General features: G+C 55.4%; 1 protein-coding gene across 14 annotated transcripts in view; it reads right to left on the minus strand.

Moving 5' to 3' along the window:
* NCOR2 (nuclear receptor corepressor 2) overlaps window positions 1-27292 on the minus strand; it is a 240771-nt gene that overhangs the window by 40033 nt on the left and 173446 nt on the right. For 9 of the 14 annotated variants that reach the window (XM_064675179.1, XM_064675183.1, XM_064675182.1 and 6 more), the window contains exons 15-20: window positions 22608-22729; window positions 21533-21705; window positions 18728-18790; window positions 9282-9424; window positions 4328-4475; window positions 1290-1845 (exon numbers count right to left, since the gene is read on the minus strand). In XM_064675179.1, coding sequence (XP_064531249.1) covers window positions 1290-1845; window positions 4328-4475; window positions 9282-9424; window positions 18728-18790; window positions 21533-21705; window positions 22608-22729 — 1205 coding nt within the window. Of the gene's footprint in view, window positions 1-1289; window positions 1846-4327; window positions 4476-9281; window positions 9425-18727; window positions 18791-21532; window positions 21706-22607; window positions 22730-27042; window positions 27135-27292 lie in introns of those variants that run through there. The other 5 variants (XM_064675181.1, XM_064675178.1, XM_064675186.1 and 2 more) reach the window with 3 other exon arrangements.

Genomic DNA, 27292 nt, shown 5'->3' on the forward strand with positions numbered 1-27292 from the left:
GGCATCCACACCACCCCTTGGCATCGTCAGTGCTCCTTCCAGATGCTCAGCAGCAAGAGGGGCTGCTCCTCTGGGGCAGGTAGGCAGCGTGGAGGATGCTCCTACACCAGCAGCACTCACCCAACTGGCTCCTGCATCACTCACAGGGAAGGCATGGAGGCCATTCAGAGTGGTGGGATGCACAACAAATCCCTCCAACCTCATCCCATTGCTTTGTTTGGTTGTTTTTTAAATAACCCAATCCACACCACTGTGTACAGCCTGCCCAGCCTGACAGCACTCATCTCACTGCCAAACTGCCTCCTGAGACCCCATGGGAGGGATGTTGGATACAGAATGCTGGATGTGGGATGCCAGCCTCCAGTCCCAGCCCAGCTCTGAGGCGGGAGCTGGGCTGCTGTCCCTACCTGCAGTGGCAGAGTGGACACAGGAGTCCTACCTGGCCTAGGAGCCATTAGAAAATTCAGTGCTATGAGGACATGTGTACTCATATGTATTCTTTAAAAAACAGAAAACCCCCTCTCCATTTGTGAGGCTCTTGGGTGGGCAGGGGTCTTTGGGAAAAGCTGGGAAGAGAGCAGCATTTTCTACAAGGGGGCCAGTGTTTCTCCTCCCTGTCCCAAGAGCCATCCATGAAGGGTCCGAGGTGCCCTTGGCTACCAGCCCCAGGGGTGGGTGGAGGGTTCGGGACCACAACGGCTCAGGCAAAAACCCACTGGCCTGGGTAAAGTAAAGCTCACACAGCCCACATCGTTCTCCTGTCTCTAGGGCCAGGATGGATAATTTGCCTCTACAGATCCAAGCAGCATCTCCACCAAGGGAACAACTCGCCCCCTCTCTGCACTGGGAACATGTCCCTGATGTGACTTTTTCTCTGCCAGCGCCAGCTCAGACAGAAACCATTCCCAACCCCAGATGCTGGCAAACCAGCACAACTCCACTGTCCCCAAGGGCACATCCTGCTCCATTGCATCACCCAAATGGGCAGCTGCCACCAGCACACGCAGTGGCTCTGCACCCAACGTCTGCCCATGGCCATTTCCCAGTAGCACCCGTACGTTGGGACATCACACTGCCTGTTGTGTCACAGCCCCTTTTGGAAGCAATGGCCAAAGGGCTGGGGGCACATGGGGACACAGCCGGGAAGTTCCTTTGCCTGGGGGAGTGCCTGAGCAGTGATATTCCCAAGGAGGAGCTCACAAAGGCACACATGGACACTGCAGCACGCAACAGAGATGCTCATCTAGCCCTTCAGCTGTTCACTTGCCCCCCTCTCTCCCAGCTCCTACCTGCTCTTGTCCACAGCATCCTGCTCGTCCATCTCGTCCGCACTGCAGGTCGCGCTGGAGTCGCTGTCAGGGTTCACCCCGGGGCCTTTGCTGCCCTTATGGCTCTCCTTCTTCTCAGCCTTGGGCGTCCCCTCTGTCCCCGTTGTCCCTGCACTGCTGACGCCGCTTTCTGCCTTCTTGTCATTCCCCTTGTCCTTCTCCTGGTTCTCTTCGCTCTCCTCCTTCTTCACCTCGCTCTTGCAGGGCTCCTCGTTCACCTTCTCCTCTGGCTCCTCCGTTTTCACCACGTCCACCACCAGGTCCTCTGGCACCTTCTCCTCGCTGCTGGGCGGCTCGGGAGCTGCCTCGGGCGGGGGGCTGGTGGCTGGAGCGGGGTTGGCAGGGGGAGCAGGGGGAGCGTCAGGGGGTGTTGGAGCCTCTTCCCACTTGACTGCCGGTTCTGCGCCGGTGTCACCTCCTGGCCCGGGTGGTGCCTTGGCCCCGTTTTCGCCTCCTTCTTTGGCTTCAGGCCTTGGCGAGGGAATGCTCTCGGTGTCGGAGCTGTTATTTACTGCAGCTGAGAAAAGGGAAGAAATAAAAATAAGGATCAGCCCGAGATTCTTGCTTCCCATATCGCTGCCTCCACCCCCTCCCTTGGGAAGAGAACGCCCTCGTTCCTCTGAGGAGGAGATGATCCCGGGGCTGGGAGAGCTGTGCTGGGATCCCCAGATCCAGAGCCTACTAAGCAAAGCGATGTTCTGGGGGCCTCTCTGCTTGCCCAGAATGATTATTAACCCCCACCCAAACACAAAACCACACGCCCAAAAGCCTGGAGACCAAGCGACTGGGAAGCTGGATTTTAAGGGAAAGCCCTTGCTGCTGGCTGGACTTGCAGGACAAGACTTGCTCCCTCCTCGCCCTCTCACCCATGGCTCAGGATCAGCTCTGCTGCCCCAGGACTGGCACCTCACTGGCACCCTGCTCGCTGACTTACGTTGCCCATGTCCCTGGCTCTGCTACCCCTGGGGCAGCTGCGATCATCCCAAAACACTGCAAGTGTTTGTTGTTGTTTAAGCCACTAGTGGCAGAAAAAAGGAGGTCAGGGTCAGCAAAAGCAAAGCGCTGGCAGTGCTGCAGGACAGGTTAATTATTACATGGGAAGGATCATTCTCAAATCTGCCACCAGCGGCTTGACGTGAGCTGGAAGCACAAGCACCCATGCACCACTCAAGAGTTCAGTGCTGCCAAGAGATTGTTTCTACAGCTGGGGAGAGGATTGCTCCCTCCAAGCCTTTGCCGGACAAACACAGTCAGGGCCAGGAGCACCAGGAGATTTCCACAGTCCCATCCCAGCACGTCCCCACCGGGCAGGGCTCTCACGCTCATGCCCAAAGGCTTCCTCGTGTGCATTCCTTGACTTGCCTTTCTCCACAGCAGCACAGCCAGCTCAGTGCTGGTGAGATGAGTGGCACAGAGGGACTGTGTCTTAAGAGCTGTACGTCAGAGCACATCCATCCTTCCTCAATGAGAAATCGTGCCATGCTCTCCAGGAATCTCGGCCTTCTCCAACCTTACTCACTTGCAATCAAGCAATGAGGTGCCCTGTCACCCACCCAGGACAAGGTTCACAGTGTGTTCGGCCAAACTCTGCCCGACTGCCACTTGATGCTACTCTGAACACCATGTCGAGACACCCAGTGGTGGCTCATCCCAAGCTCAACCAAGCTCTAAACTCCAGTGCACTCCCTCCAGATGCTGAATCCATAGTCTACACCATAACCCCCACGCCAAGTCCTTCCCCCTGTCACTGGCTGGCCACATGGCCCCTGCAACTCTAAGGTATTGTCTGAGCATCCCCAAATATCCCCCTGGAGCCAGTGGCCATCTCTTACATAACACAATCCTGGCACTTCTATGCCCATTACGTTTCATCCCCCCTGCTCATGCCTTTCCACAGCTCTGCAGCCGACCCCAGCAGCAGAATGAGAGCCAATGCCTGGAGTGTAAGGCTCGAGAGCATGTCAAGAGATTCGTCTCTAATCTCAAAATCACATTGTTTCCTCTCAGGCACTCTTACAAAGAGCAATAACTACCTTTTACTTTGCTCCTGTGAGTCACGTATCACCTGGCACAAAGATTTACCTGGAATCTGCCTTGTAATGAGTCACTTGCAAAGACAATTTGAAAAGATTTCCCATTTCAAGTTCCATTAGCCTGGGTGCTAAGGCCAGGAACCAGTGTGGTGCCATAGTGCTGGTTAAGTTATTAAATTACTTTGACAGAAGTCAAATGGGCTATTGTTGGAAAATTGTGCACATTTTCTCCAAACTCGAAACTGCCACACTTTCTAAGCGATAAATAGCTGAAAATTGTCACTTTCAAGTTGTTTCCTTTCTTTGGTATGGCTGAGATGGAGGAAAATGCTACCTTAAAAGGGAAAGGAGGAGGAAAAGACCTGCCGTGATGCATCAGCCTTGTTGGTGGGAGACCACCGGCTTTCCCTGCCTTTGCTGCAGGGCTGGGCTCTGGGAACTCCACTGACAGGGGAAGCAGCAATGCCCTGATGGGATGGGAATGGGTTCACACAAACCTTGACCAGTTATCTCTCCTTGAGCCCACGATAAGCTCTGTGAAAGCCCACAGTGGTGGCTGTCTAACTCTGCTGAGCATGTAGGGATCCTCCTTTTGAGGAAAACACCAAGAAATGTGATTTACAAGAGGCCCTGGGAAGCTGGGTGCTCTTGGAGAGCATGCTGACAGGAATCAGAAACCAAAGGGCTCCCAAAAATAGCCATCTGTCCAGACAGACATGGGAGGAGGGCAGTGATCCAGGGCACTCCTCGCAAGCGTGAAATGCAGAGGCATCCAAAACGCCACAAGCGCCTTGTGCTGTGAGACACCGTCACCTCGGAGTGACCTTGGGGTGACAGACGTGACCCCTTGTGAGTGCTGACATTTGCAGCTCCGGAGAGGCCGTGTGTGACACCTCTGCCACGACCAGGCAGCAAAGCCAGGAGAGCTGAGCGCATTCCCCCCCCACAGCCCCCAACCTGCCTCACCTTCCGTCTCCTCCGCCATCTCCTCCTCGTTGCCGCTCGTCCCCGACACCTCCATCTCCTCGTCCTCAGCTGCAGGAGGGAAGGCAGCTTCTTCGTTCTGAACAGCAGCGCCTTTTTTCTTCTTCCTCTTGGCGTTCCTTTCTTTCTCCTGGAGAAGAGGAAGGGGATGGTGAGAGGCAAAGCCCATGGAGAGCCGTGTGGGAACAGAGAGCACCAGTCCTGCCCAAAGGGCCAAGAGGAATGCTCCTACCACCAGAGACCCCCTGCTCTGGGCAAACCCTCTGAATATGAGTCTTTGGGATCAGACTCATCAGTTGAAAGCCCGGCAGTGTGGTGTCACCTGGCCAAAAAATTTTGCCAGCCTGGCTCCACATGGAGCTCCACCCTCAGGCAGCAGCAAGCCTCCAAGGGAAGGATGGCATGGATATGTGGACAAGGGACCAGCATGCAGAGAGCACCAGTGCAGGGGTGGCAAGAGCCCAGGGGTCGTGTGTCTGGTCATTACACACGTGACGTGTTAGTCCTGCACATTTCCAGGCTCTACCTTCAGCTACACAAACACATGTGGCTCTGAACTGACATTCATCTGCAGATAACAAAGCTGATGCCCCAGATACAGCCCAGCCAACGTTTTCATGCACCAGCTTTCATGACCCCTTTGGCAGGTGCTGCCAAAGGGCTCTGACTGCCATGCCAGGGCAGCTGTCACTGGTGGACAGTGGGGATGCTCTGTGAAGCACGGCATCCCAAAGGGGAGCTTCCTGGTGTCCTGTCCTGCCCCAAGACAGCCCTGTCCTCCCTTGCTGGGGCACGTGCCACAGCCACGAGGGCGCGGGCAGCTGCTCCCTCCTGCAGACCTAAAGGAAAAGTCTCGGCTTTGCTATTGTTTCCTGCTCTTGTTGCTTGAGTAAATATTACCAGTAGGAACAGGCTCATCATCTCCGGCTCTCCCTGCAAACCCCACATGAGTGACGTGTGTAGGACGTTTATTTACATGGATGAAAAGATAAAGCCGTGGTGGAAACGTTAACTCTGCTGCTGGATCTCTGTGCTGGGAAGAGCTGGTCCCCCCCTCCCCCCACCCCCAACTTTTCAATCCTTTAGAAAACTTCCAGATAAAACAAACAAATACAACTGCTTTTTGCTTGGAAACGCTGCTTGCTCAAAATCTATTTTTATCAAACTGGGCAGAAGAGAGGGGAAAAAAGACACTTGAGAACAGGCTCTGTGCAGGCACATTGAGGTGGCGGGAGGAAGGCCGGGCCCCGCGGTTCCCTCGCCCCATCCCGGCCCTGCCGGCGATGCCCCGGTGCTGCCGGCGTTCGCGCCTCTGCCACGGCAGCGATTCAGCAACCGCACGTTTCTGTGTGAAGCAGCAGTTCCCCATCACGCTAATGCGGTGACAAAGCGCCGACGTTACTATGGCAAAGACTTCTCTGCCTCTTACTCACGGGTCCGTGACTCAGCCGCGGGCAGGAGCAGGCTCCTCGCTGTGGGAATTAGCTGGGAACCAGCCTCTGCCTCAGCACCCTACTTGGCCAGAGCCTGGGGCTGGCAGCTGCTGGAAGAGCAGAGCAGGGAGCAGCCCCAGAGGCACCATAGGTCCCTCTCCCAGCAGACCCCACTGCTGATATTTAAGGAGAATGAAATCCAGACAGCAGATCCTGGCTACATCTAGAGATACATTCAAGGCCACCACTTTGCCACTTATCATGCTGACAGCTCCAGATCCCTTGAGCAGACTTGTTCCCTGCACCCTGCCCAGGAAGGGGTCCCATCCTGCCCTGCCTCCATAAGTAGCCCCAGGGCTCCCATGGCTGATGCGGGATCCTAACCACAACTGTCCTAACCACAACTGTCCTAACCACAACTGTCCTAACGACAAGAGTCTCTGTGAGCCATGCCTGGAACCAGGCATCTCCCATTGTAACAATGTACTTTTAATCCAAGTGATTGCCAGCAAGGCCATGGGAAGGTGCCAGGACCATTTGCTATGGTCATGCTGATGCTTATTTTGTGGCTCTCTGCCTTCCACAGGTATTTCTTCAGGAACATCCAGGACTTGATGCCACTCAAGTATTCTTTCTTGCCAAGACCACTGAGGAGAAGTTCTGTGCACAGTGAGGACACTAAACCCTGCACGAGGGGTCACTCCATGCCTCCTCCTCCATGATGTCTTTCCAGGCCATCCTGACAAATTCAGCCTCTCCCTGCTCTCACCAACTGACATGACAGCAACCGCCCAAACAGTTTCCAAACCCTGCTACCAACACAAAACCATCATGATGGGAACATCCCATCAGCCTCAGCCTGTCCAAAGAGCACGACCAGGCAGTCCCAGCCTGGTATCACACAATGATGTGTGTTTGCAACCATGCCAGGACAAGGTCTAACCACAGAGTGAGTCCTGTGCTCTGCCACGGGTGCAGCTGGCAGTGATGGGAAGGGGTAGAGCAGTGACCCTGCAGGAAGGACCTCTCTGCCACTGCAGTGAAGAGGGTCTCAATTCTCCACCCTGAGAGCAAGGGTCTGCATCAAGGCAAGACAGACACATTCATCCCTCAGAAGCAGAGGCCACCAGACTGCACTCTCAAAGCAGTTTTGCTGTGCAAAGCCAGCATTACCCAGAAAAGCAAGGCATTAAAGAAATGTTGCTCAGAGGAGGTCTAAAAGATTGGTTCTCCAAGCAGGACCAGCCCCAGCCCAGGGAACAGGTTGCCCTCTTTGCTGCACAAGCCAAAACAAGCCCCAGCCCGAAGTGACAACCACACTGCAGAGAGGTGCCGGTGAAGACAGTGCCTAATCTCCAGCCATTAACAGAAAGAAGAGCTCTGAGAACACCATGTATACCAATGCCCTGCTTTCCTTAAATGCTGAGATTAGTGAGTGCAGTGTGCAGAAGGTCAAGGCTAAGTGACGCTGATGCCTGGGACACATCCGAGCCGTGCGGCAGCGAAACCAAGCCAAAACACACAACAGGGCAGATAAAGCAAAGCCTCGAGGTGGCCTGACCCTGCCCCAGCAGTCACTGGCTGCCTGTCCCATGGTGTGGCTGGCGGTAGGGATGGCCCGAGCCACGGGTGTCTGCTTCCCATCCCACACGAGTCACTGCCGCTGGCCTGGCCGCACAGCTCATCCGAGCCACCTGCACACTGCGGAAACCCGGCGTCACACCCTACCTGGAAGAGGAGGCTACAATACTAACGAGCCCCATTTGGGAAATGAATGAGATCTACTAATTAAGTTTACTCTCGTTAAGCAAGAGGAGGAAAAGCAGAGCTGCTGCATTTCCCTGCACGTGATCAGCAATAGCTGGTGGTGATGAGGTCAGGGAATCATCTGTGGATGTCATGGCAAAACTAAGCGATGCCACACTGCCTCGCCACGTGCTTCCTCCACAGAGGTCACGGCTGAACTGGGTATAGGATGAGATTTGAAGGCTCACTTTGCTTGGGAATATATTTAGGAGTCAGGAAGGAAGGTCTATGGCAATTTAATCTCAGTTGTTCTTTCATTTTATTCAGCTTTCTGGCATCTGCTGTTGCCACAAAACAATAGAGTACAATAAATAACAACTGAATGTTCATTGTTCTTCTCCACGACCGAATCCCACAGCCTCCAATGCTCGAAAAATAAAATGATGATGCTGATATAAACTGCAAGTGAGAGTGAGCAATTAGACTGGAGAAGTCTAGTGGCTGCCTTGGAGGGACGGATGCAGGGAAAAATGTGGTTCTGCAGAAAAACACTTCCGTGATATAATTTCTGCAACATTAGGGAGCAGAGTAAATTAATACACACCGGCTCCACTGCCAGCAAAGCTGTATGATCTTATTTCAGATTCTCCCCAGTAATGAACAATGATATCTTTCTAATGTAACTTTTTATATTCAGAGGGCTTGATGCACATTTCATTCCAGTCTTTATATGGGTCTGGGGGTCTTTTATATAGTTTGTTTGCTTTGTTTCTAAAAACAATTCAGTGAAACATGGGAACACAGGAGTGTCTCTGTGCATAGAGAATTAATAAAAAAGAATTGCCGATGTCTTCTTTTTCTCTCATTCCTATAGACTGACTAGGATATTAAATTCCTGGGTGAGTCATTGAATGTTTTCCTGTCTTTCTTTTTACTCTTGCTGTAATAGCTTGCTTGGAGAGATTCCTGCATTGAACATTGTCCTTTGCATTTTCAAAGCACCCCTTGGGGGTTTAGCCATGTGAATTCTATTAGCCAGAAACTGGGAACCCCAGGATACTCTACAAATGAAATAATTATAATCTTTAGTGGCTCTTAGCAGTCCGAGCTATCTCCAGAACACCAGACAAGCCCCACTTCACTCACACCCCGCACTGCATACCAGAAGAGAAACAGTGTTAGCCCCTTCTGATGGGGAAACTGAGGCATGGAGTGATGTGGGCATCTGCTCACAGCCCTGAAGACAACCAGTACCCATATCGAGACCAGCCTTTCCTCATGTTGTCCTAAATCCCCAAATTTCTCTGGGGCAAACTGGCAATTTACTAGGTAACTGAGGAACCTGCAAGGCACAGAGTTGCGTGGCCGAGCCGGGCTCTCTGCTCACCAGGGCGGAACAGCACAACCTCACCAAAGTATTTGCACAGCCAGGACTGAGCTCATGTCCTGGCCAACACATCACAGCCTGCTCCTCCTCCTGCTCCTTATCTCCCCACAGAGAGGGGAGATACCAGCCATGCTCCAGACACCCAGGCATCTCCCACACAGCAGCTCTGCCTCATCCAGACCTCCAGCAGCTTTGCCTCATCCAGACCTCCCAGGGACAGATGGGTGGACAACCCTTTCCTGCATCACTCCGCAGCCCCCACAGCTTTCATTCAAGAAGACAGAAGCCCCCCCTTGGCTATGGGAAACATTCAAGCACTTCCTAGGAAATATCCACGGCACCCTGATGTGGGCTGGGATGGGGCTCTCACCATTTTCAGTTTGTGCTGCTGTAGGATCTCGTCCAGGTTCTGCCTCTTCTTGTAGTTGAAGTAGAAGTTTTTGCACTGTGACACGGTCTTGGAGCCCACCATCCTGGCAATGGCTGACCAGTTCCGCCCATGCTCAAGGAGACCTGTGGTTGGAGGAGGGAGAAAGGAGAAGAGTTTAACACCAGATGCGCTCATACAAGGGCAGCATTATCCACGCAGGATGGGAAACATCCTCCGTGCAAGCCAAACTCCACAGGAACAATATGGTCACTAGCACCTGTCTGAATGGCTTCTAGGCCAGGGGATGACCTATGAGAGCCTGTTTTTCTTTCCAAGGGGAAAAAAGGCACTATGCCGACCGCCTCTGGAATAAAATACGTCCCACAGGCATGTCTCAGCCAGCCACTGGGCAGTCACGAGGATGAGCAGTGCTTCCTTCCCTTTGGGACGGCTGCGGGAGGTGTTGGCACATCCAGGAGAACTTGGGACAGCTGCTCTCAGTCCCTACCACGAAGCAAAGGATCTTTCCACCGTTTCCGCCCCAGTGACGATTTCAAAAGGTGTGACAAGGCAGTTCAGGGGGTTGGAGCACACAGCCCTGTTATGGATGGGGAAGGAGAGCCCAGGTAGGTGAGTGTCAGCACTCTGGCAGAGAAGTCCAGGTGATGTCCCTGGCTGGGAAGAGGTGTGCCGAGGGATTAGTGCTCATCACAGGCTCATGAGCAAAGGCAGCTTCCCAGGTCAGGCATCATGCCAAGGGCTGGCAATCCTGGCCAGATGGTGCCACCCGAGCATGGGGCTCCTGCCAGTGCTGGGGCAACTCAGCAGGGTGGAGGAGGAAAAGGAGGAGGAAGGAGCCAGTCAGCACCCTGTGTCCTTGTGGTCTCTGCAGGGGTGTCTGAGCACCCCTCGTACTGCAGCTGGAGGTGGGAGTCACAACCACAGCCCAGGGATGCATGCAGTGGCACCCTGGTCCCTCCACTGCAGGCTCCTGGAGGTGACCTGGGAAAGGACCATCCAGGCTTTCTGGGAAAAAACGCCTTGCTGTCTGCAATTATTACTGGTGTGTGGCTGGTCCTTCCTGTGGTGTCTGGTGGGGCTGGAGCCACCACCAGCCTGCGGGACACTGCTGGCCTGGCTGGCTCCTGGCTGTCCACATGATGCCACCATCAGGCCAACAGCCCCACCAGCCTTCCTCCCACACCTTGTGAGGACACAGGACACAGAGTCTGTGAGCCCAGGGGCACTGTACTACCACAAAAGGTGACTTCAAGAAGAAAACCAAGAGGGAATGAACCTGCTAAGAGCATCTTCCTCCTTTGTTGGGGGATTTTCTGCCCAGAAGCCACCAACCACAGAGCCTGGGAACAGGCATGGACCACTAGGTCCATACCCAACCCCTCCCTGGCTGCTCTGACGCCGTGGGGCTCAGGACAACAGCGAGTCCCACACTGGAGCTCCTGTGCGTAGCTCTGTTTGTGCCTGGGAATGTGGCAGCTGTGCCACAGCCCTGCTGCCAGCCTCCAGCCAAGCTGCTGCCATGTGTCACTTCTGAGCCCCAGGCCGATCCTAAGTGCCAACCTAACCTCTGTTTCAGCCCAAAACCAAACCTCAGGGACTGATCTCAGCACAGCCACAGGCAATAGGGCCCAAGGGATGCACCTCTGGTCAGGATCTGTGCTGTGCCCCTTGCACAGCGTGGGAGCTGAGGGTATGGCTGGACTGAATAGATGGCACTGTGAACCCACAGAGAGATGAAACTCCCCTCTCTACTTCCCAGCTCCTGGAGAAAACCAGCAATACTCAGCACAGCAGGAGTTAACATCCAGCCAGTGCCTGTATCCTGCCTGTCCCAGCACCAGGCTTATCAAATTGCATGTACAAGGCATCACACGCACTGAGCACCAGAAGGGCCCTGGCAAGCCAAGAAACAAGTTTGAGCTTTAACTCTGCAACTCCCAGCCTTGCTCAGCCAAACCCACGACCTCTGTCACCCCACCAGTGGGCTGGGACTTCTTAAAAATAATAATAGATTAAAAAAAATCACATCCGGCCACCAACCGTGAGGTAACGAGGGGGGGCAGGAGTCCTCCCCCCACCGCTGCTGAATGCTGCAGGGGAAAACAGGACAGTCCCCTGTGTCACAACCCATCCCCTCTGACACAACCCACTGCTGCCGTCCAAAGCAAACAAGCAGCTCTGTCCCTCTGTTCATCACCACGCTGGTGGCCCAGCACCAAGTGTGACAGCTGGGGCCAAGGCTGATTGCTGCACCCCGGGCAAAGCCCCAAAATAAGGACACTGGCAGCAGTGTGGATGTGCCCTGAGCTCCGGTGCTTTCACAGGAGAGATGCTAGGCAAGGGGACCTGCCATGGCAGAGCTCGGGGCTGGGGGGGTGATGGATGTCAGTGTGAGTGGTCCCCAGTATGGCATGACCTTTGCCAGCCACAGGCAGTGCCAGCTCCCGGCTGTCCTTCCTGCTGCCCAGGCTGGCTGTGCCCCTTCTCACCAGGACACTGCCGGAGGCTCCTGCAGCTGGCCAGGCAGGTGGCCCGTGCTGGGCTCAGGAGGAGGAGGGGGCGGCTGCCTGCAGCCCCTGCCCATGGGACCAGCAGGGAGCCTGGCCCCTGTTCTCTTTTTGCATTAAACCAGAGCGAAACAGCAACACCTGCTTTCCACACTGTAGTTATCTGCACACTCGGAAGGGACCAGTCAAGACACCTCAGGACCTGCCAGTAAGATCCCGGCTCGCCAGGCACCCCAGTTCCATGAGCTCAGTCAGCACAGCCGCCTCCAACCCCTGCACCTCCAGCCTCTGCCCCACACTCCCTGACACTCCAGCCCTGCACGGCAGCAGCCAGCCCGGCACACCAGCATGCCTCGGCACCACACGGCCCTTCGTTCCACATCGCAACTGAAACTATGACTAACCGAGTTATCAGATCCTCAGGAAGGCTGTGCTCCTCGGCTCGGGGCGGGGGCTCCGGACGGACGCAGGGTCTGCCGCAGGCAACTACACACAACCTTGAGGTTAACCCCATCCTTCGGACCCCAACACCCGACTTACGTGCTCCGGCTCCGGCTCTGGCGGGCAGGGAGCGCACCTGGAGTGTGCAGCGGGTGGGCTGGGAAGGACGCGGGTGTCAGGGCACTTCTTCAAAGGCCCCCCAGGCACGGCAGCCCGCTGCAAAGCGCTGCGAGTGCTCCGCTCACACCCTCCCCACGCATTTCGCTTTCGCTCCCTCGCAGCAGCCGGAGACAGAGAAGAAAGCAAAGCCGGTTCCTTAAATCCTGGGGGCGAAAGGATTTCAGAGCCATGGGCAGCCTGGAGCGGCGAGAAAACGGGCACCGAGGCTGGAAACCAGGTCACAGGCGGCAGACTCCTGACCCCGATGGCAGAAGTTGGTGGGAACACATGCCCCGGCCCCAGCGCTCTTCCCTCCGGAGCGAACAGCGTTCTCCGCTCTCCTCCTGCTCGCTCGCCGGAGCGTTCCAGCCGTCTGCAGCCGCGGTTGTTAAGGTGGATGGAAGCGCCGCCAGTATTTTCTCCCCTACCTCACCTCCTTGCTCAGCAGCTTGGGGCTACGGGGAGGCTGTGCAGTTTCAGGAGATGCCCGACGTTGCCAAGAAATAATAATAATTAAAAACAAAAAAAAAAGGCAGGAGAAAGGCGAAGGGGCGGGAACGCGGCAGCTTCGCTCCTGCCAGCCCGGGGACGGAGAGCCGGTGCCGTCGGTATGTGGCGGAGCAGCGAGCAAGCTCTAATCTGTTCCTCTGGCTGACCCGGGGCTCGTTGCATCTGAATGTGACCTCTAGACAGAGCATTAATAACGAACGTGGCGCTGACCCAAGCTGACAAGGGGTGCGGCGCTTGGCACCCGCTCCCGCCCTCCCTCGCTCACTTTCTGTCTCCCTCGCTCTCGGCTGAATGTCAGCAGCAGGGGGAGGGATCCAGGAAAACAAAGCTTGGCTAATAGTTTTCTCCGCTCTCAAGTGAATCAAAGGCGCTTTTCTTTAGGGACGTGGACGCCGGCGAGCCCAGTGCCGCACCGACGGGGTGCCGTGGCGCCCCAGGACACCTCGGCCCTGCAGCTGCTGCCCTGGCAGAGGAGAGATGGGGAGAGGTTTGGCACCGGTCTCACCATGGGCGGACCGGGGCTTCTGCTCCCGTACAGCAAGCGGAGGCTGGAAGGAAGAGCTGCTCGGAGAGCGGGGTACCGTGCTCGGCATCTCGGGGAACAGAGAAGAAACCCGGAGGGGCAGCGCAGCGGGCGAGGGCTGTCGGCTCGCACCCCCTTGGCTTTTTGCAGCTGGGTTTTTTTACCAGAGCCATTCCAAGGCTTTCTGGCACAGCTGCCCTGCTCCACCCAGGGCTTGGTGAGGGTGGAGAGAGCCCGTAAAAGGGTCCCTTAATGGGAGTTTGCATGGATTAACAGATCAAGGTTATAGGGGAAAACCTAAGTGATATCACTCCCTACACCCGACGGTACCTGGTATGATGCTCCAGTATCTCTTGCACCCACACACCCTCTTGGGAGTGGGGATGGAGGCAGTTCTGGCTACACCACAGCCAAAATGTGCCGCAATCCCATTCCGGAGAACGACCAGCACTACTGAGTCAGCAACACCACCCAGGGCATCCCGAAAGCGTGGTCGGCATCACTTTCCCGCACTGACCTCGGGGTGGTTCGCAGCGTGTGGGAGAACCGAGGCATAGGGAGGTGAGTAAATTCTCCAGGGCCACAGATCAGTGGGTGGCAGAGCCAGGTGCATGCCAAGCTCCTGATGCTGTGCCAAGGGAAGCAGAGGGGGACAGTGTGTGAGGGGCGAGCCCACACCCCTGCAGGTGCTGGGGTGTTGCTGGAGGGACTGTGGCACAGGCAGCCGGCTCGGTGTGCTCTTGCTACTGTGGTGGGTGATGCCCTCCCTTCCTTGGGAAGGCACCGCCAGAACCAGCCTGCTGCACTCCCAATGGACCTCTCCTTTGGCAGCTGGATACAAGCAGGCCTCTGATGTGCCCCACGGCTACAAGGCAGCTTGGAGCTGAACTCCCCAGCAGCTTTCACACTCATCATGCCACCTCTCTGGAGGGAGGCAGTGCCACCAAACAAGGTGTGGGTATGGAGCTGGGACCCCCGACCAGCTCAGCTTTACTGCCATGTTCCCTCTCCTCTGTCCCTGGTTGGGGACCTCCAGCTCTCAGGTCTTCCCTTTGAAAGAGACGGTTCCTGGACCGTGGCATCCACCTGCTGCAAAACATCAAGCCCTCTGCCCTGATCACAGACCTGCCTGGCTTTTCTACTCCTATCACAACCCTCCTTTTGTGCTGTGCCCCCATCCTCTGATCACAGGAGGGGACAGAAGTCCCACCTGGGATGCCTGCTCCCGGAGAGGTGCCATCACCTCCTGTCCAGCCGGGACACTCGAGTCTCCAGCGCATGACAGTGAGCACACACTGAGCAGCCGCTGCTGGTGGGTCCAGCTCTCTCCCTTCACCTCGTTCGGATATTATTTCTGCTCCCTTATTGTTGAAAAAATAATGCTCAAAATTAAAATGTAGGCAGCAAATTATAGTAATTACCCAGCAGTTCCTCCTGACAGGCCTTTTGTGTTCCATTCACTGACACTCACTAGGCAAATCCTCACAGTTTGCTCCTACACACTCGAGAAATGTTCAGCCAATGGTGTCAGAAAGCGCAGCTCCAGGGGCATGACAGACAGCAGCACTACGGGCATGGGCCTAGGAGTAACATCTTGGCTGAAGGGTAGCCAAGCCCCAGCCTGGGATGGCAGGGATGGGACTGCAGCTGACCACAGCCTCAGGCAGGGTAAGTGTGGCTAATTCACACCTTGGACATGGTTTTGCCCTCGTGGCACCCAATCTGCCCCATCCCAGTAATTTCCAAATTTGTACAAACTTCATGGCAAGCATAGGGCTTGCTCGGAGCAGGCACATGCTGGCACTTTGGCTGTGGGCACTGGAATGGGCAGGTTGGTCTGTCCTTGCTCTGAGCTACCCTTGCACCCAGCCTAGACAGAGGACACCTGGGTGGGAGACCCCAAGGCACATCCCACCCCAAGGCCAGCCAGAGGGACGATATGCAGTGACCAGCACGGGCTGCAAACCAGTTTCTCCAGCCCACTTTTACTGCCATCAGCAGGTTTTTACTGTTGTAAATATCTCTCATGGGAGAGGGGAAGGCTCCAACATGAGCACAACGGAGACGAAAGAAGGAAAGTACAGAGCTGCCAGCTCCCTAGCATCACCTGTGCTGTAGCCAGCTCCTGCCTTAAAAAGGTATGGGGAGGTGGCTGGCTTCTGACATGGGCTTTCCTGTCATTGGGTTTGGTTGTGCCTTAATTTGAAGAAATCAGTATTAAAAAAAAAAATCTATTTTAGTTTTGTGAACAGAGTAGAACTGGGGAAAAAAATGGTTCAGATCAGTCCAAAACTCAGACGAATTATTGGCAGCACTGAAAATCAGCCTTCGAAAGAGTGCCTTTGGTATTCAAGGGAATTTTTTACAGCTACCCAAAAGTAACTATTCAGTTACTGTCATCAGCATTTTACATTTGTGCCCAACTCTCCTCTGCCTCATCACAATGACTCCATCCCGTGGCCTTCCCATGTTCTCAGCCTGGGAAAAGGCGTAAGGAGCCCGAGGTTGTCTTGAGGACAATGAGCACAGAGCCTGGGCAAGGCATGGGAGGACCTTGGCAAGAACCTGCCACTTCCACCCGCCTCTCTTCAAAGAACAAAACCACTTGTTAGACACCCAGGGGAAAACCCCGAGCGGGGCGAGAACAGATACCAGACTTTAAAGACTAACAAAGGTCATGTTGAAACCTCCCGGTTCACCGAGTTCAGCTCCAGCGCTATCGCAGCTGCTCTGCAGTGCTGGCAAAAGTGGTGACACTCAGTGGAGGGGCTGGGGGGACAATAAACCCACCCACTGCTCCAGGCTGGTGCTTGCCCGCTGCTTGCAAACTCCCAGCCTACCTCAAACTCCTGCCTACGTGGACTCCTCCGGTGGGTCCCCCAAAGGCAGGAGCTGCCTAAACATTGCCTTTTAAGGAGCAGCCCCATCCCGCTGCTGAATGCCTCTGCACCCTGCCCGGCGGCAAAGCAGTGGGTGCTGCCCGCTTCTCGGCTTGGGAAGGGAAGGGGGAAATCCTCGAGCAACTCCAGTTATATCAAAACCTCCTGCTGTAAGGATCACAGCCACGGCGCAAGGAGATAATATCAGAAAAACACCTTCCCCCATCGTGACACCAATCTCTGCACATTTTGACAGACCACTGAATCGAATTTTATTGCGTAATAAAAGTGTCATTAAGCAAGAACTTTCCTCTTGCTGGGTTTTTGTTCCCCTATTTAAGTTTAATAACATGGTACTCCCCTTTACTGTCTCTCCCGGCAGACGCAGTCCTGCCTTCTCCTGATTGGAAACTCCCTGTGCAGCTCTGTGACTGGAGAACAGGCGACTCTGGTGTCTCCCTGTCCTAGGGCTGTTTTCTCTCACCTCCCTGAGCACAAATGACATGGGGTTTCATGCCACGCACAAAAAACCTGAGGGCGGACAGCAAGGCCCGGCTGATCTCCCGCCTGACAGGTGCTGGGAGCAGCAGTCACCCTCCCCATCTGCCAAAACACCCCAGGGTGGTAGGGCTGACTTTCCCTGGGACTCACATCTTGCTTGTTTAACTCTCTAAATCAGCCAGCTACGGGCTCTGACTGGTACCAGTACAAGGAGGAGTGTGGCTGGGGCGCATGAGCCCTTATGGTGAGGAGGACAGTGCCCATGTCTCTGAGCCCACCTGGTACAGGCCACCACCTCCTCTGCTCCTGCCCAGCCGTGCTGGCAGCAGGCTCTGCCGTCGCCTCCTCCAGCCTCTGAGGCTACCTCCGGAGTTTCACAGTCACTGTGAGTTGGAAACCCCCACCAGGCAGGGCCCTGGAAATGCCAGACAGAGCCAGTTCGAAGCATTAAAGCGGCTGCTTCCTGGCAAGGGGGAATTTGGCTTTTCTGTAGAAGTCTGGTGTTGCAATCTCAGTTTCCCAGGTTGTAACGAAGGGGGAAACATCAGCCATTGGGCTTTACACCAGCAAATCTCCCTGCCCCCTCCTGGCCCCCAGGCTGGAATAGTGCTACGTGCTCCCACGCTTCATCCTTCCTTCACACAGGCTTTGGCAGCTGCTTTTAAGACTCCTTAAGCGCACCTCCAGCATTCAGCATAAAACAACAAGAGGCACTTCTTAACAACCAGATGCTGATCTCCAAAACAAAGCCGTGCTCGGGAAAGATCCCTCCAACAACCCTCCCCTGCCAGCACCTGCTCACCCCGTACCTGGCCCCCGGCCAGTTTGCTTGATTAAAGTCTATCTATTAAGTTTTGCGACTATAGAGAGCCTCGCTCAGCAACGCGCAGGATTGGCACAGGGTTGTAAAGAGGGTTGGAACAGCTTAAAGGCGAGCGAGCCAAACACTTCGGGATATTCACAGGCAAAGTAATCCAAGTCCACAGCTCCCATCGGCACCTGGGCAGCCGGCGCTCCAGAACGTGTAATCACCATCCCGGCAGCAGGTGCATTTTCCAAGCAGAGCCGAACTTGCTAACACGCCTGTTTGCCTCTGCCATCCCCGAATGGCACTCATTTCCATTTTAATTTCCCATTTACAATCCTCTCCGGGCCAGGAGAGTCGGCAGCGACGCAAGCGGGATGCACGGGCTGGGGACGTGAGCTCGACAGCCCATCAACAGGACGTGACTTTGGCAAAAAATTAAAGCAGCGAACGAGCTGGCGCAGGAGCGGCACAAGGAGGGGAAGTGGCAAGAAGGTCTCTGCTACACTCAGCACTTTTTAAAAACGGTCTCAGCAAAGGCTCTGAATCAGCTCCAGGATGTAAAGTCACCCCGTGCTGCCCACAGCCCTGGCTCTTGAGGGCTCCCCAACACGTGCCTGAGGAGTGTTGGGGTTCACTGTCTTCTCCTTAAATCCCAGAGCTGTGAACACAGGCAGACACTCTCTATGTGCCTGGAAAAGGTCACAGCGAAGGCATGAGGCTCCAAAGAGCAGTGAAACTACAGGCTACAGGCACCATCAGCTCCAAAAAGCAACAGGCAAAGTGCCTTCCCCATTTCCTACAGCCAAGCCCTGCCTTCATGGGACACACACGGGCTCCAGCCACAGTCCAGACATCCCTGGTGTTGGCACAGCTCCTGGGGCTGGAGAAGCTGAGCACACTCCCTGCACCACCACCTGCCTTCCTCAAACCCTCCCTGAGGCACGCTGGGAACAAACCAGCAGCAGGACAGGCAGGATCTGGCCCTGCAGCTCAGGACCCACCACCCTGCACTGACGTCAGCAGTCAGACACCATCCGTCCCTGATTGCTGGGTTAGCTCCAGCACAGTCAACAGGAGAAAGAAAATGAGCATCTCACCTTTTTTAGCCGTCTCCATCTCCTCTTCGGTCCAGCGAGAGCTTTCATTCATTTCCAGGGAAGCTGAGAAGGAAGAAGGAAAAAGAGAAGTCAGCTGTGAGCACGACCCAGCAAGCCCAGTGAGCTCAGAGGAGGTGTCCCAACACTCAAACCCTGTCCCATGCCCTGTTCCCTGGAGGCATGACAAAACCCCGTGCAGTGCAGAAGTGCTTCCGCAAGGAAGGCTGTCATGGTGCGGGCTCTTGAGGCTTCTCCATGCACAGTACCCCATGCAGAGCATCCCCTTGGGATTTGCCTCGGTGATGCAAAACCTCCACTTCGGTCCTGGAAGCAAAGCCAGATGGCTTGAGGGTGGCAGCAGATTTCCTGCCAATTTGGTGCCACGCACTCTGGCCCAACAACAGGTACCTAAGATGGAGCCACTGTGGCTGTGTGCTTTGGAGGTGGCAGACACAGGGTGGGACCGTCACCCTCAGCACAGACAGAGAAACAGCGTCACCTCAGTGGAGACTTTGGCTGACTGCATCTGTCAAGGGTGTTGGCTGTGTGTGACCGCGGTCTCCCTCTCTGCCATCACCAGGCTCTTGGACAACAACTCCGAGCCACTTCCAGCAGCGGCGGGGGCTTGCCCGGAGCAGTGCCCATCGCAAGGGGACAAACTGCTCCAGCCAGGAGAGGTGGAGAGGGGTGTCAGCATCTGATGCTGCCCCTCTCCCCCACCCCAGGCGTGGTGCTCGGGACACCAAGGTCCTGCATAAAGCCCTCACTATGCACCAGTCTCGCTGGCAGCCTGGCACAGAGCAAACCCTACAATAACAAACCGGGGTGTGAGTCAGAGGCAAAAAACAACTCGGTAAGGAAACAGATTTCCGGCTCAGGCTGCCAAGGGGTGATTACTCTAAACAACAGGCAAAGCATTATTTCAACAGTGATGAGAGATGTTTTGACAGTGTCCTTTCAAAATGGAAAGCAGGCTGATAGGTCCAGGATAAAGAATAGAGGCGAGAAGGAAGAATATTCCAAGAAGCTCTACAGGAAGCTGAGACCCTGTGGGAGGACAACGTGGGCTCCGATGCCCACAGCATTGGGCAGAAGAGTCTCCTTCACAGCTGGCTGAGCACGACTGCAGGTGTCACCTCCCGGAAGACAGTGCAGGCCACTGCCTCCCCCAGAAACGCTGTGTCCCCCCCCGGGACACCAGCCAAGAGGGAGGGAAATTGATACCTCACCGCTTCCCCCGGCTGCGGGCAGAGCCAGGGCCGCGACACTCGTTTACGTAAAAGTGAGTGTCCCCAGTGCTGTGCCGGCCCTTGGCTCAGCTGGTGATGGCTGTTACTGTATAGTAAAGAAATGTCACAGAAACGGCCCGTTTGGTTTGATTAATGGCATTGACTGAGGTTGCGCAGTTATGAAACAGATGCCTACAGGGAGCTCCGGCACGCTGCAGTTAAACCACAATACGGTTTTGTGTTGTTTTTTAATGTTCAATTGGTATTTAAAATGCAATAACTTTCTTAGCCAACCTAAATTAAAGCGCTATTGGAGAGACATAAAGTGAAACCAATTGCTCAGATATGTCACTGGAATTGATCCATTCCTTTTTCCCAATTTAACATGGTCTAAAGCCTTTTCTCTGTGTTCGCAGTGAAGTTCATCAAGGACTCTGAGATGTTGGGATAAAAAAATCCCATCTAAGTTATTGGCATTATCTGCTGCTTCTCTGCAGCACTGCTGAACAAGTTGGAGGGAGAGAGCAGGGCTCCGTTGTGCTGGGGACTATTTATATCGCCTGTATGAAAACAGAGCGCTCGCAATCAAGGCTTCAGCCAGTTGTCAGCAGAGAACAGGGAGGCGAAACACCTCCGCGTGATTTATAGCACATGGAACAGCACAAGCAAGAAACTGCAGAGCAAGGAAACCGAGAGGAGTCACCCTGCTTTTATTTTTACCTGCCTTAGGTAGCACAGCAATAATTTTGTACTTTGATAAGAGTAGAAAATATAGGAAAATCATCCAAATTCCTCGATGCTTCTCTAAGTCAATACATGAGCTGTTCCCCAGGGTGGACACTACTGATGCCACAGACGCGAGAGGCAGATGCCCCTGACGTGGGGCTGTGGATGCTGCCACGAATTCCCATCTAGTCCAAGACAGGCATGGCAGCATGGCATGGCTATGGCCGACTGCCACATGTGGCCGCAGGCTGGTGCGGTCCCTGGGTGCCACATTACAGGCAGCACCCTTTGCCTCCTCACTTATGGGTGGAAATGGACCAGCCCAATGCCCAAAGCCAAGGGGACACAGATCCCACAGGCTGCAGCTGCTCAGGCTCCAGGTAAATTTGTAAACAGAGGGCAGAACTGGCAGAGACCCAGGCAAGCTTGGGCGGGCAGAGCCAGAGCAGGGTTCCGTGCGGAGGTTGAGGGTACTCAAAGCCCGAGAAGTTGCAGAAGGAAACAGCTCCGGGTGCAGGAGGGACACGAGCCCTGCAGGAACCCAGCCAAGGCACTGCTAAAACTGATGGCTTCCCCTTTGCTCTTTTGCAACACTTTCCCTCTGAGGCCATAAAACCCAGTCAGCCAAGACAGCCTGGGCTTGCACAAATGCCCCCACTTAACTGAGTGAACCACGCTGAGTAATTCACGGGATAGAAAAAACCTCATTGCTGCTCTCCAAAAAGAAGGATTTCATGAAGGAAACCCCTCCTCCGTGAGCTGGGGGGGGGCAGAGCAGGATGATGTCACATCCCAGCACAACGGACACCCCAAAAGCCCTGCCAAGGTGCCCCCGTGCCCTGCCACCTACCCAGCTCTGCGCTCTGCTGCGGCGTGGCTGCCTCCTCGTTGTTGGCTTCGTTGGCCATGGAGCGGGTGATGCGGCCCTTGCGCCGGCCCTGGCTGTTGGCAGTTTTGCGACCTTTGGAGGTGACTGTTTCTTTCTCATCATTGTCTTCCCCGGACGTGTCGTCGTTCTTGTCCCTGCAAAAACAAGGAGAAAAGAAAAATAAACGTTGTTGGGTTGATCTGATTTTTAGGTCAAGCAATTATTTCTCTGCATGTGTTTGGGGATGTTTTTTTTGTGTTGGTTTTTTTTTTTTCTTTTTTTTTTTTTTTTTTGTTGGTCTTTGGGGGGGCAGGTCTGCATTTTTTTTTGCAGACGCAGGCTCTTTTCCCGGCCGGGATTGGAGGTGGGGTGATTTGTGGTGGGGTTTTCTTTCTGCAGCTGGCTGCAGCTCCACCACCAAGTGCACGCAGAGACCTGACGGAGACAGGTTTAATACCAGACCATTCAAATTCATCCCTGCCTCCTCCTCATTTATCTTCCTGAAAGGGACCTGCTGGTAAATGTCTTTGCAGCCTAGATATAATGAAGCCAGATGTTCTTTTAAACCAAGTATTAAGCCCATTACAGATAGCGAGCGGTCTGCGTGCCAACCTTTCCCTGCCACGGCACTGATGCTCGGCGTGAGGGAGGCAGGGCTGGCTGGAGCCCTTCATCTGGGAGTGCTCACATTGACATCAATAACACTAAAGGTGAAGTGCCGCGCTCCGCTGCGCCCGAATTGCTCCTCCAGCTCCAGAGGCTCCCCTAACAACAAAACAAGCTAGAGGATCAGAGGAGCTTTGCAGATTGATTGGGTTGATATATAAAAAAAAAAAGCGTATTGAGTTGCTTTCCCAGTTTGGGAGTAGCAGGGAAGAGGAATGAGGAGGAGGCTTTGCCTTTCCCTCCCTGTGGAGGAGGTGAGGTGGGTGCACACGATCCTGCACAGGGTCAGGTAGCCCTGAACAATGCTGCATCCCACCACCTTATCCCATCACTGCAGACCCACCCCAATGCCCAGCTCTCACTGGAGCCAGGCAGGGATGGTTGTCCTTACTTTGTCAGTTCTTCTTTGTCATTTTCTGTTTCCTGTTTGTCTTCCTCCTTCTCTCCCTCTTTCTCTTTTTCTTTCTCTTTTTCATCTTTCTCATCTTGGCTGCTCCGGGGCATTTGCTGCTGCTGCAAAACAAGGGACATAAAATAAACCAAGCCCTCAGTGGTGAGGCAGACACATGGCAACACCTGGGCCAACCCAAACAACCGCCACAAAACAATGCAGGGGGCGAGCGGCCAAGAGGAAAGAGCTGCAGGCAGAGGGTGCAGGCAGGGCACTGCTGGAGGCCACAGGGGCCGAAAGCTTTCCGGGGAGATCAGAGGTGGTTCAGGATCAGCCAAGGCAGCTGCACTCTGGCTCCTGTTCCAGGCAGCGGGACAGACCTGGCAGCTCCCTTGGTATCAGGCAGCAAGAGAGGATCTGATGCAGGGGTAAGGCAGGGAGGTGAGAACAACTCCCCTGTTCCTGCAGACCATGGCTTAGCCACATGGGTGGTGATTTGCAGCCAGTGGGATGCATTTTGCTGGAGCATGAAGGAGACAGGGGCACCAGTGACACCCCGAGGATCAGCAATATGAATGCTGCGATCTTTTTCCCAAGCATTTGACACAGCCCATGGGGAAAGTTTGTGACTCCATATCACCAAGCAGTGGAAATGCCCAACTCCCTGCCCACCCTGTACTACCCGGCATCCTCTGCAAAAGCCATGTGCCCAACCACTCCAACACTGCTGCTGCCGCTCAGACCAAAGGCACCCCAGTACCCCAGGGAAGGACACAGTGATTATTATAGTTCTGGATTTTGTTTCAACAGCTGCAGGAAGGAGGTTGCTGGGGAGGCCTGGTTCCCCTGACCTCCCTTCCCTCTGGCAACCAGCGAATGAGAGGCACTGCATAGAGAACAAGAAATTAGAGACGGAAATGATTTATTAAACCATCCTGCTCCTGGCTAATGCAAGGCTGCTTGCTCCAGGAAACCCACCCGGGCTCACCCGGCCCCTGCCCAGGCTGCAGGGCTTCCACCACTAGGGAAAGGGTTTGGTGATGTAACAGGGGGGAAATTGCCTTAAAGTGGATTTATTAGCAGAAAGTATGATCCCAGGCAGCCTGGTATGGCTGGCACACAGCCATACAGCAAGTGTGGACAAGGTGTCCCCGCATCCCTGGAGCCAATGGGACTGGCATGTCACCAATCTGCAGAACTAGGAGGCTGCTTTGAACATGGGCATCCCTGCAGCAGCAGCGCAGGGTGCAAGTGAAGCTCTCTGCCCCCACAGGCTGGTGCTAAAATGAGAAGCGTGGAGCTGTCAAATGGAGCAGTTTAACAAGAAAACTGCTGATTCTTTCAGGCTCCAGTTCAACAAAAGTCCTTAAAATCCAGGCACTGCCATCACTGAAACCCTGCGGACTTTCAGTTCCTCTTTGTACGGGGGGGTGGCAGCTGTGCCATCAGGATCCCCACATGCATGACATGCTCAGCCAGACCCTGCAGCACCTCCTTGCCAGAACAGAACCACAATGCATCAAGCTCACAGTCCCACTGCACCCCCAGGAATGGCTCGGTGGGATCCAAGGCCAAGAGGACCCAGAGGAGAGGAAGCCAGGGAACACTTGGGATGAGCACTCAGTTGCTTACGATCTTCCAAAGCCCACAGACCGCTAAGGCTTGGGGAATGGACTGTCTCCTGGCCAAGTGTCATACCCAGCATACCACACACTGCCCTCACCAGCCCGCAAAACAGGGGAGAAGGAGGAGGGCAGTGGACAAGCCTGCTGGGACAGAGAGGTGGGAAACCCTCACTGGCTGCGGAGGAGCAAGGAGCATCCGTCATGCGCATTTCCCTGGTGTTGCCTTGAACTCTCTGACTCTGAGTCATGGCATAGTAAACCCTGAGTGTGGGTTCAGCTCAGACAGACACCCACGAGGTGAGGGCTGTAGCAGCCAGAGAGGCAGGCTCTGCCCCAGAGAGGCAGGCTCTGCCCCAGCGCAGGCCATCACCACCTACACACATTCCCCTCACCAAAAGTTTTGGCAAAGGAGGGGAGCCCATGCAAGGTTTGGAGTATGTCTACCACTCCACTGCAAATATTTTTGTTTTGAGGGATGGAGGAAACCCTGCATCCCAGAGATCACAGCTCACCTCCAGCTCTAAAGCCAGTCATGACTGTACAAGTCCCTGCCCCACCATCAGGCTGGCGCAGCTCCCAGGGGAAGGTTCACCATCATCTTGTCTCTGCACTTGTTTGAACCAGGGGGCTGTCAGCCCAAGCAGCCACTGCAGCTTTTCCCCAGAGGAACAGGCTGGGATGGCAGTAATGCCAAGGAGCTCCCTGTGCCAGCCTGCAAACGCATGAGTGAGAAGGCAGGGAGAGATGTGAGTGGCCGCAGCAGCTCACACTGCAACACAGGTGCTTCCCCAGAGAAGCATCTGCCAAGCTCCATCATGATGAGGATGGGCAAACCTTCAGTGGGCCACTGCACATCTCTCTCCTCCAAGCCCAGCCTGGTAGGACATCAAATTAGGGCTTCTCCCAGTGCGGAGACACATCTTGATCCAAGGATGCCCTCTAGTGATTGCCCTGCTCCAGCCATGGGTGGGTGTCTGATGCGAGGAGCAAGAACCAGGTGGGCACAGCACCTTGCACAGCAGGGCAGACAGGACAGGTCTCACCTGTCAGACCTCTCCTGCCAGGGAGAAATACTTAAAATGGGCAGCACTGTCACCACCAGGCCGTAGTGGGGCCAGCTCCACACCCATGGCTGCGCTCATGTCTTCATCTGAGGAAGGCTCCCAGCCAAATGCTGATTGGAACCCTGGAAAGCCCACGGTGATGGCCTATCTTCTGTGCTAGAGCTTGGCTGCATGGCAGGGCACCCCCCAAACCTCCCAGCCATGGTCAAGAATGCCACCTCACATCTCATCCATGGGTACCTGCTGGGCTGGAGACTGTGGGGCTGTCTGCAGCACCCAGAGCCCTGAGAGGGCACCCTGGGGTCCTGAATGAAGCCATTTGGGAGCTCAGCTACAAATGGCACACACAAATGGGACAGTCCCCTAGCGATCAACCATAGTCCATCCATGCTACATGCTCTACCTCAAACCTCAGACTGGCATCAGAACCGGACCATAGCATGGCACAGTGCCAGGAAAGCCACAGCCGGGAACCCACGAGCTGTCCGGTCCCCCCTCCCGGCGCACGCTGCCCCTGCGGTGTGTGGGGAGCTATTCTTAGTGCTGGACACCGACCAGCTCTGGATGATTCAAGGGATGGGACGCCATCCCAAAGCGTGACGGGCCAGGAAATGCTTCCCCAATTACCAGCTGATGTTTCCCTCTGATTCATGCCACCCCGGCTAGAGGTGGACTGGCAGGTGGGTCAGCCCTTAGCGGACACACCAAAGGCTGGCACCAAAACTGCTCAGCTCCTGGCAAGCTTAAATCTCTCTCCACCTACATCCCTGCCACCGTGGGGATGAGGTACCCCACCTCCCGGAGGCAAACCAAGTACATGCTCCCCACCTTGCACAAGAGGGTAAAGGGATGTGCCCGAGGCTGGGGAAGATGCCTGTGGCAGAGGGCAGGGCTGTCCCTCCCTCCCAGGTCAGACGCTCTAACCCCAGACCGCCCTTCCTCCTCCTCAGCATCGCTGCTGCTTGTTTTTGCTGCCGACACATCCTGTTTATTTAAAAAGGCCCCAGGACAAAATCGGACACGGGACGCGTGAGCAAGAGGCCGACCCTGCCCCGAATCCAGGGGGACGGGCGGCCTCCTCCGCTCCCCGCGCTCCGACCCGAGCTGCTCCGTAATTACAAACACCTGCTCACCTCTGCCCCAACCTCCCGCCGGCCCCGGAGCAGCTGGAGCGGCGCAGAGCGCTGCCATTCCTCCCGGGAACAGCGCGTTCCCGGGGCCCGCCGCAGGCACACACGCTCGCCCAGCGCCCGGCTCCCACCCGGAGCGACACGGCTCGCCCTGCCCGGCCAGCTCCATCGGCTGGCACGTCACCAGGAGTTCAGCTGCAATAAAGCTTCGCCTCCAAGCGCACTTTAGCGAGACACCGGCTTCCAGGTAGGACCCGGACACCGAAATGCTGACCCTGCTGAGAACGGACCAACTTGCTGCGCGTCCTGGCAGCGGGACTTGCTGGGAGAAAGCCCCGGCGAGGAAGAGGTGCAGCTCCTCCCACTCTGTTTACTTCCTCTGCCGAGGCACTGCCTGCTTCTGGAAGCAGGACGGGAGGGCAGGAGGAGGTGGGGGAAGCAACTCCCCACCTTCGCCCTTCCCCAGCCCAGCCGGAGACGCCTTCGCCTGGGCACGGAGCCGGTGGAACCAGCCAGAAACCCCTTCCCAGCCGGCAGCGCGTCCCTCGCCTCCGAAGTGCCCCGCTCGCACGCTCACCGCCAGCTCCGGACCCGCATCTCCCCCCAAATCACTCACCTCCCCGCTCCCCGGCTCCCGCGAGCGGCCGGTACCCGACAGCCCCATCGCCGGCTCCCGGCCCCTGCTCACCGCCCAGCCATCCGGGCGCGCTGTGCCTTACGTTCTCCGGCTCTGAAGGCTTCCTGACGATTTGCATAGTTAAGCCGTAAACTAACCACAACATTCCTCTTATGATTTTGCAATCTGCTGGAATAACGTGGTCGCTCTAAGTCGAGTCGATGAATCATCATCTATAAACCACAGCTCT

The sequence above is a fragment of the Pseudopipra pipra genome, chromosome 18 (assembly GCF_036250125.1).
Source record: "Pseudopipra pipra isolate bDixPip1 chromosome 18, bDixPip1.hap1, whole genome shotgun sequence".
In the NCBI taxonomy this organism is placed as follows: Eukaryota; Metazoa; Chordata; class Aves; order Passeriformes; family Pipridae; genus Pseudopipra; species Pseudopipra pipra.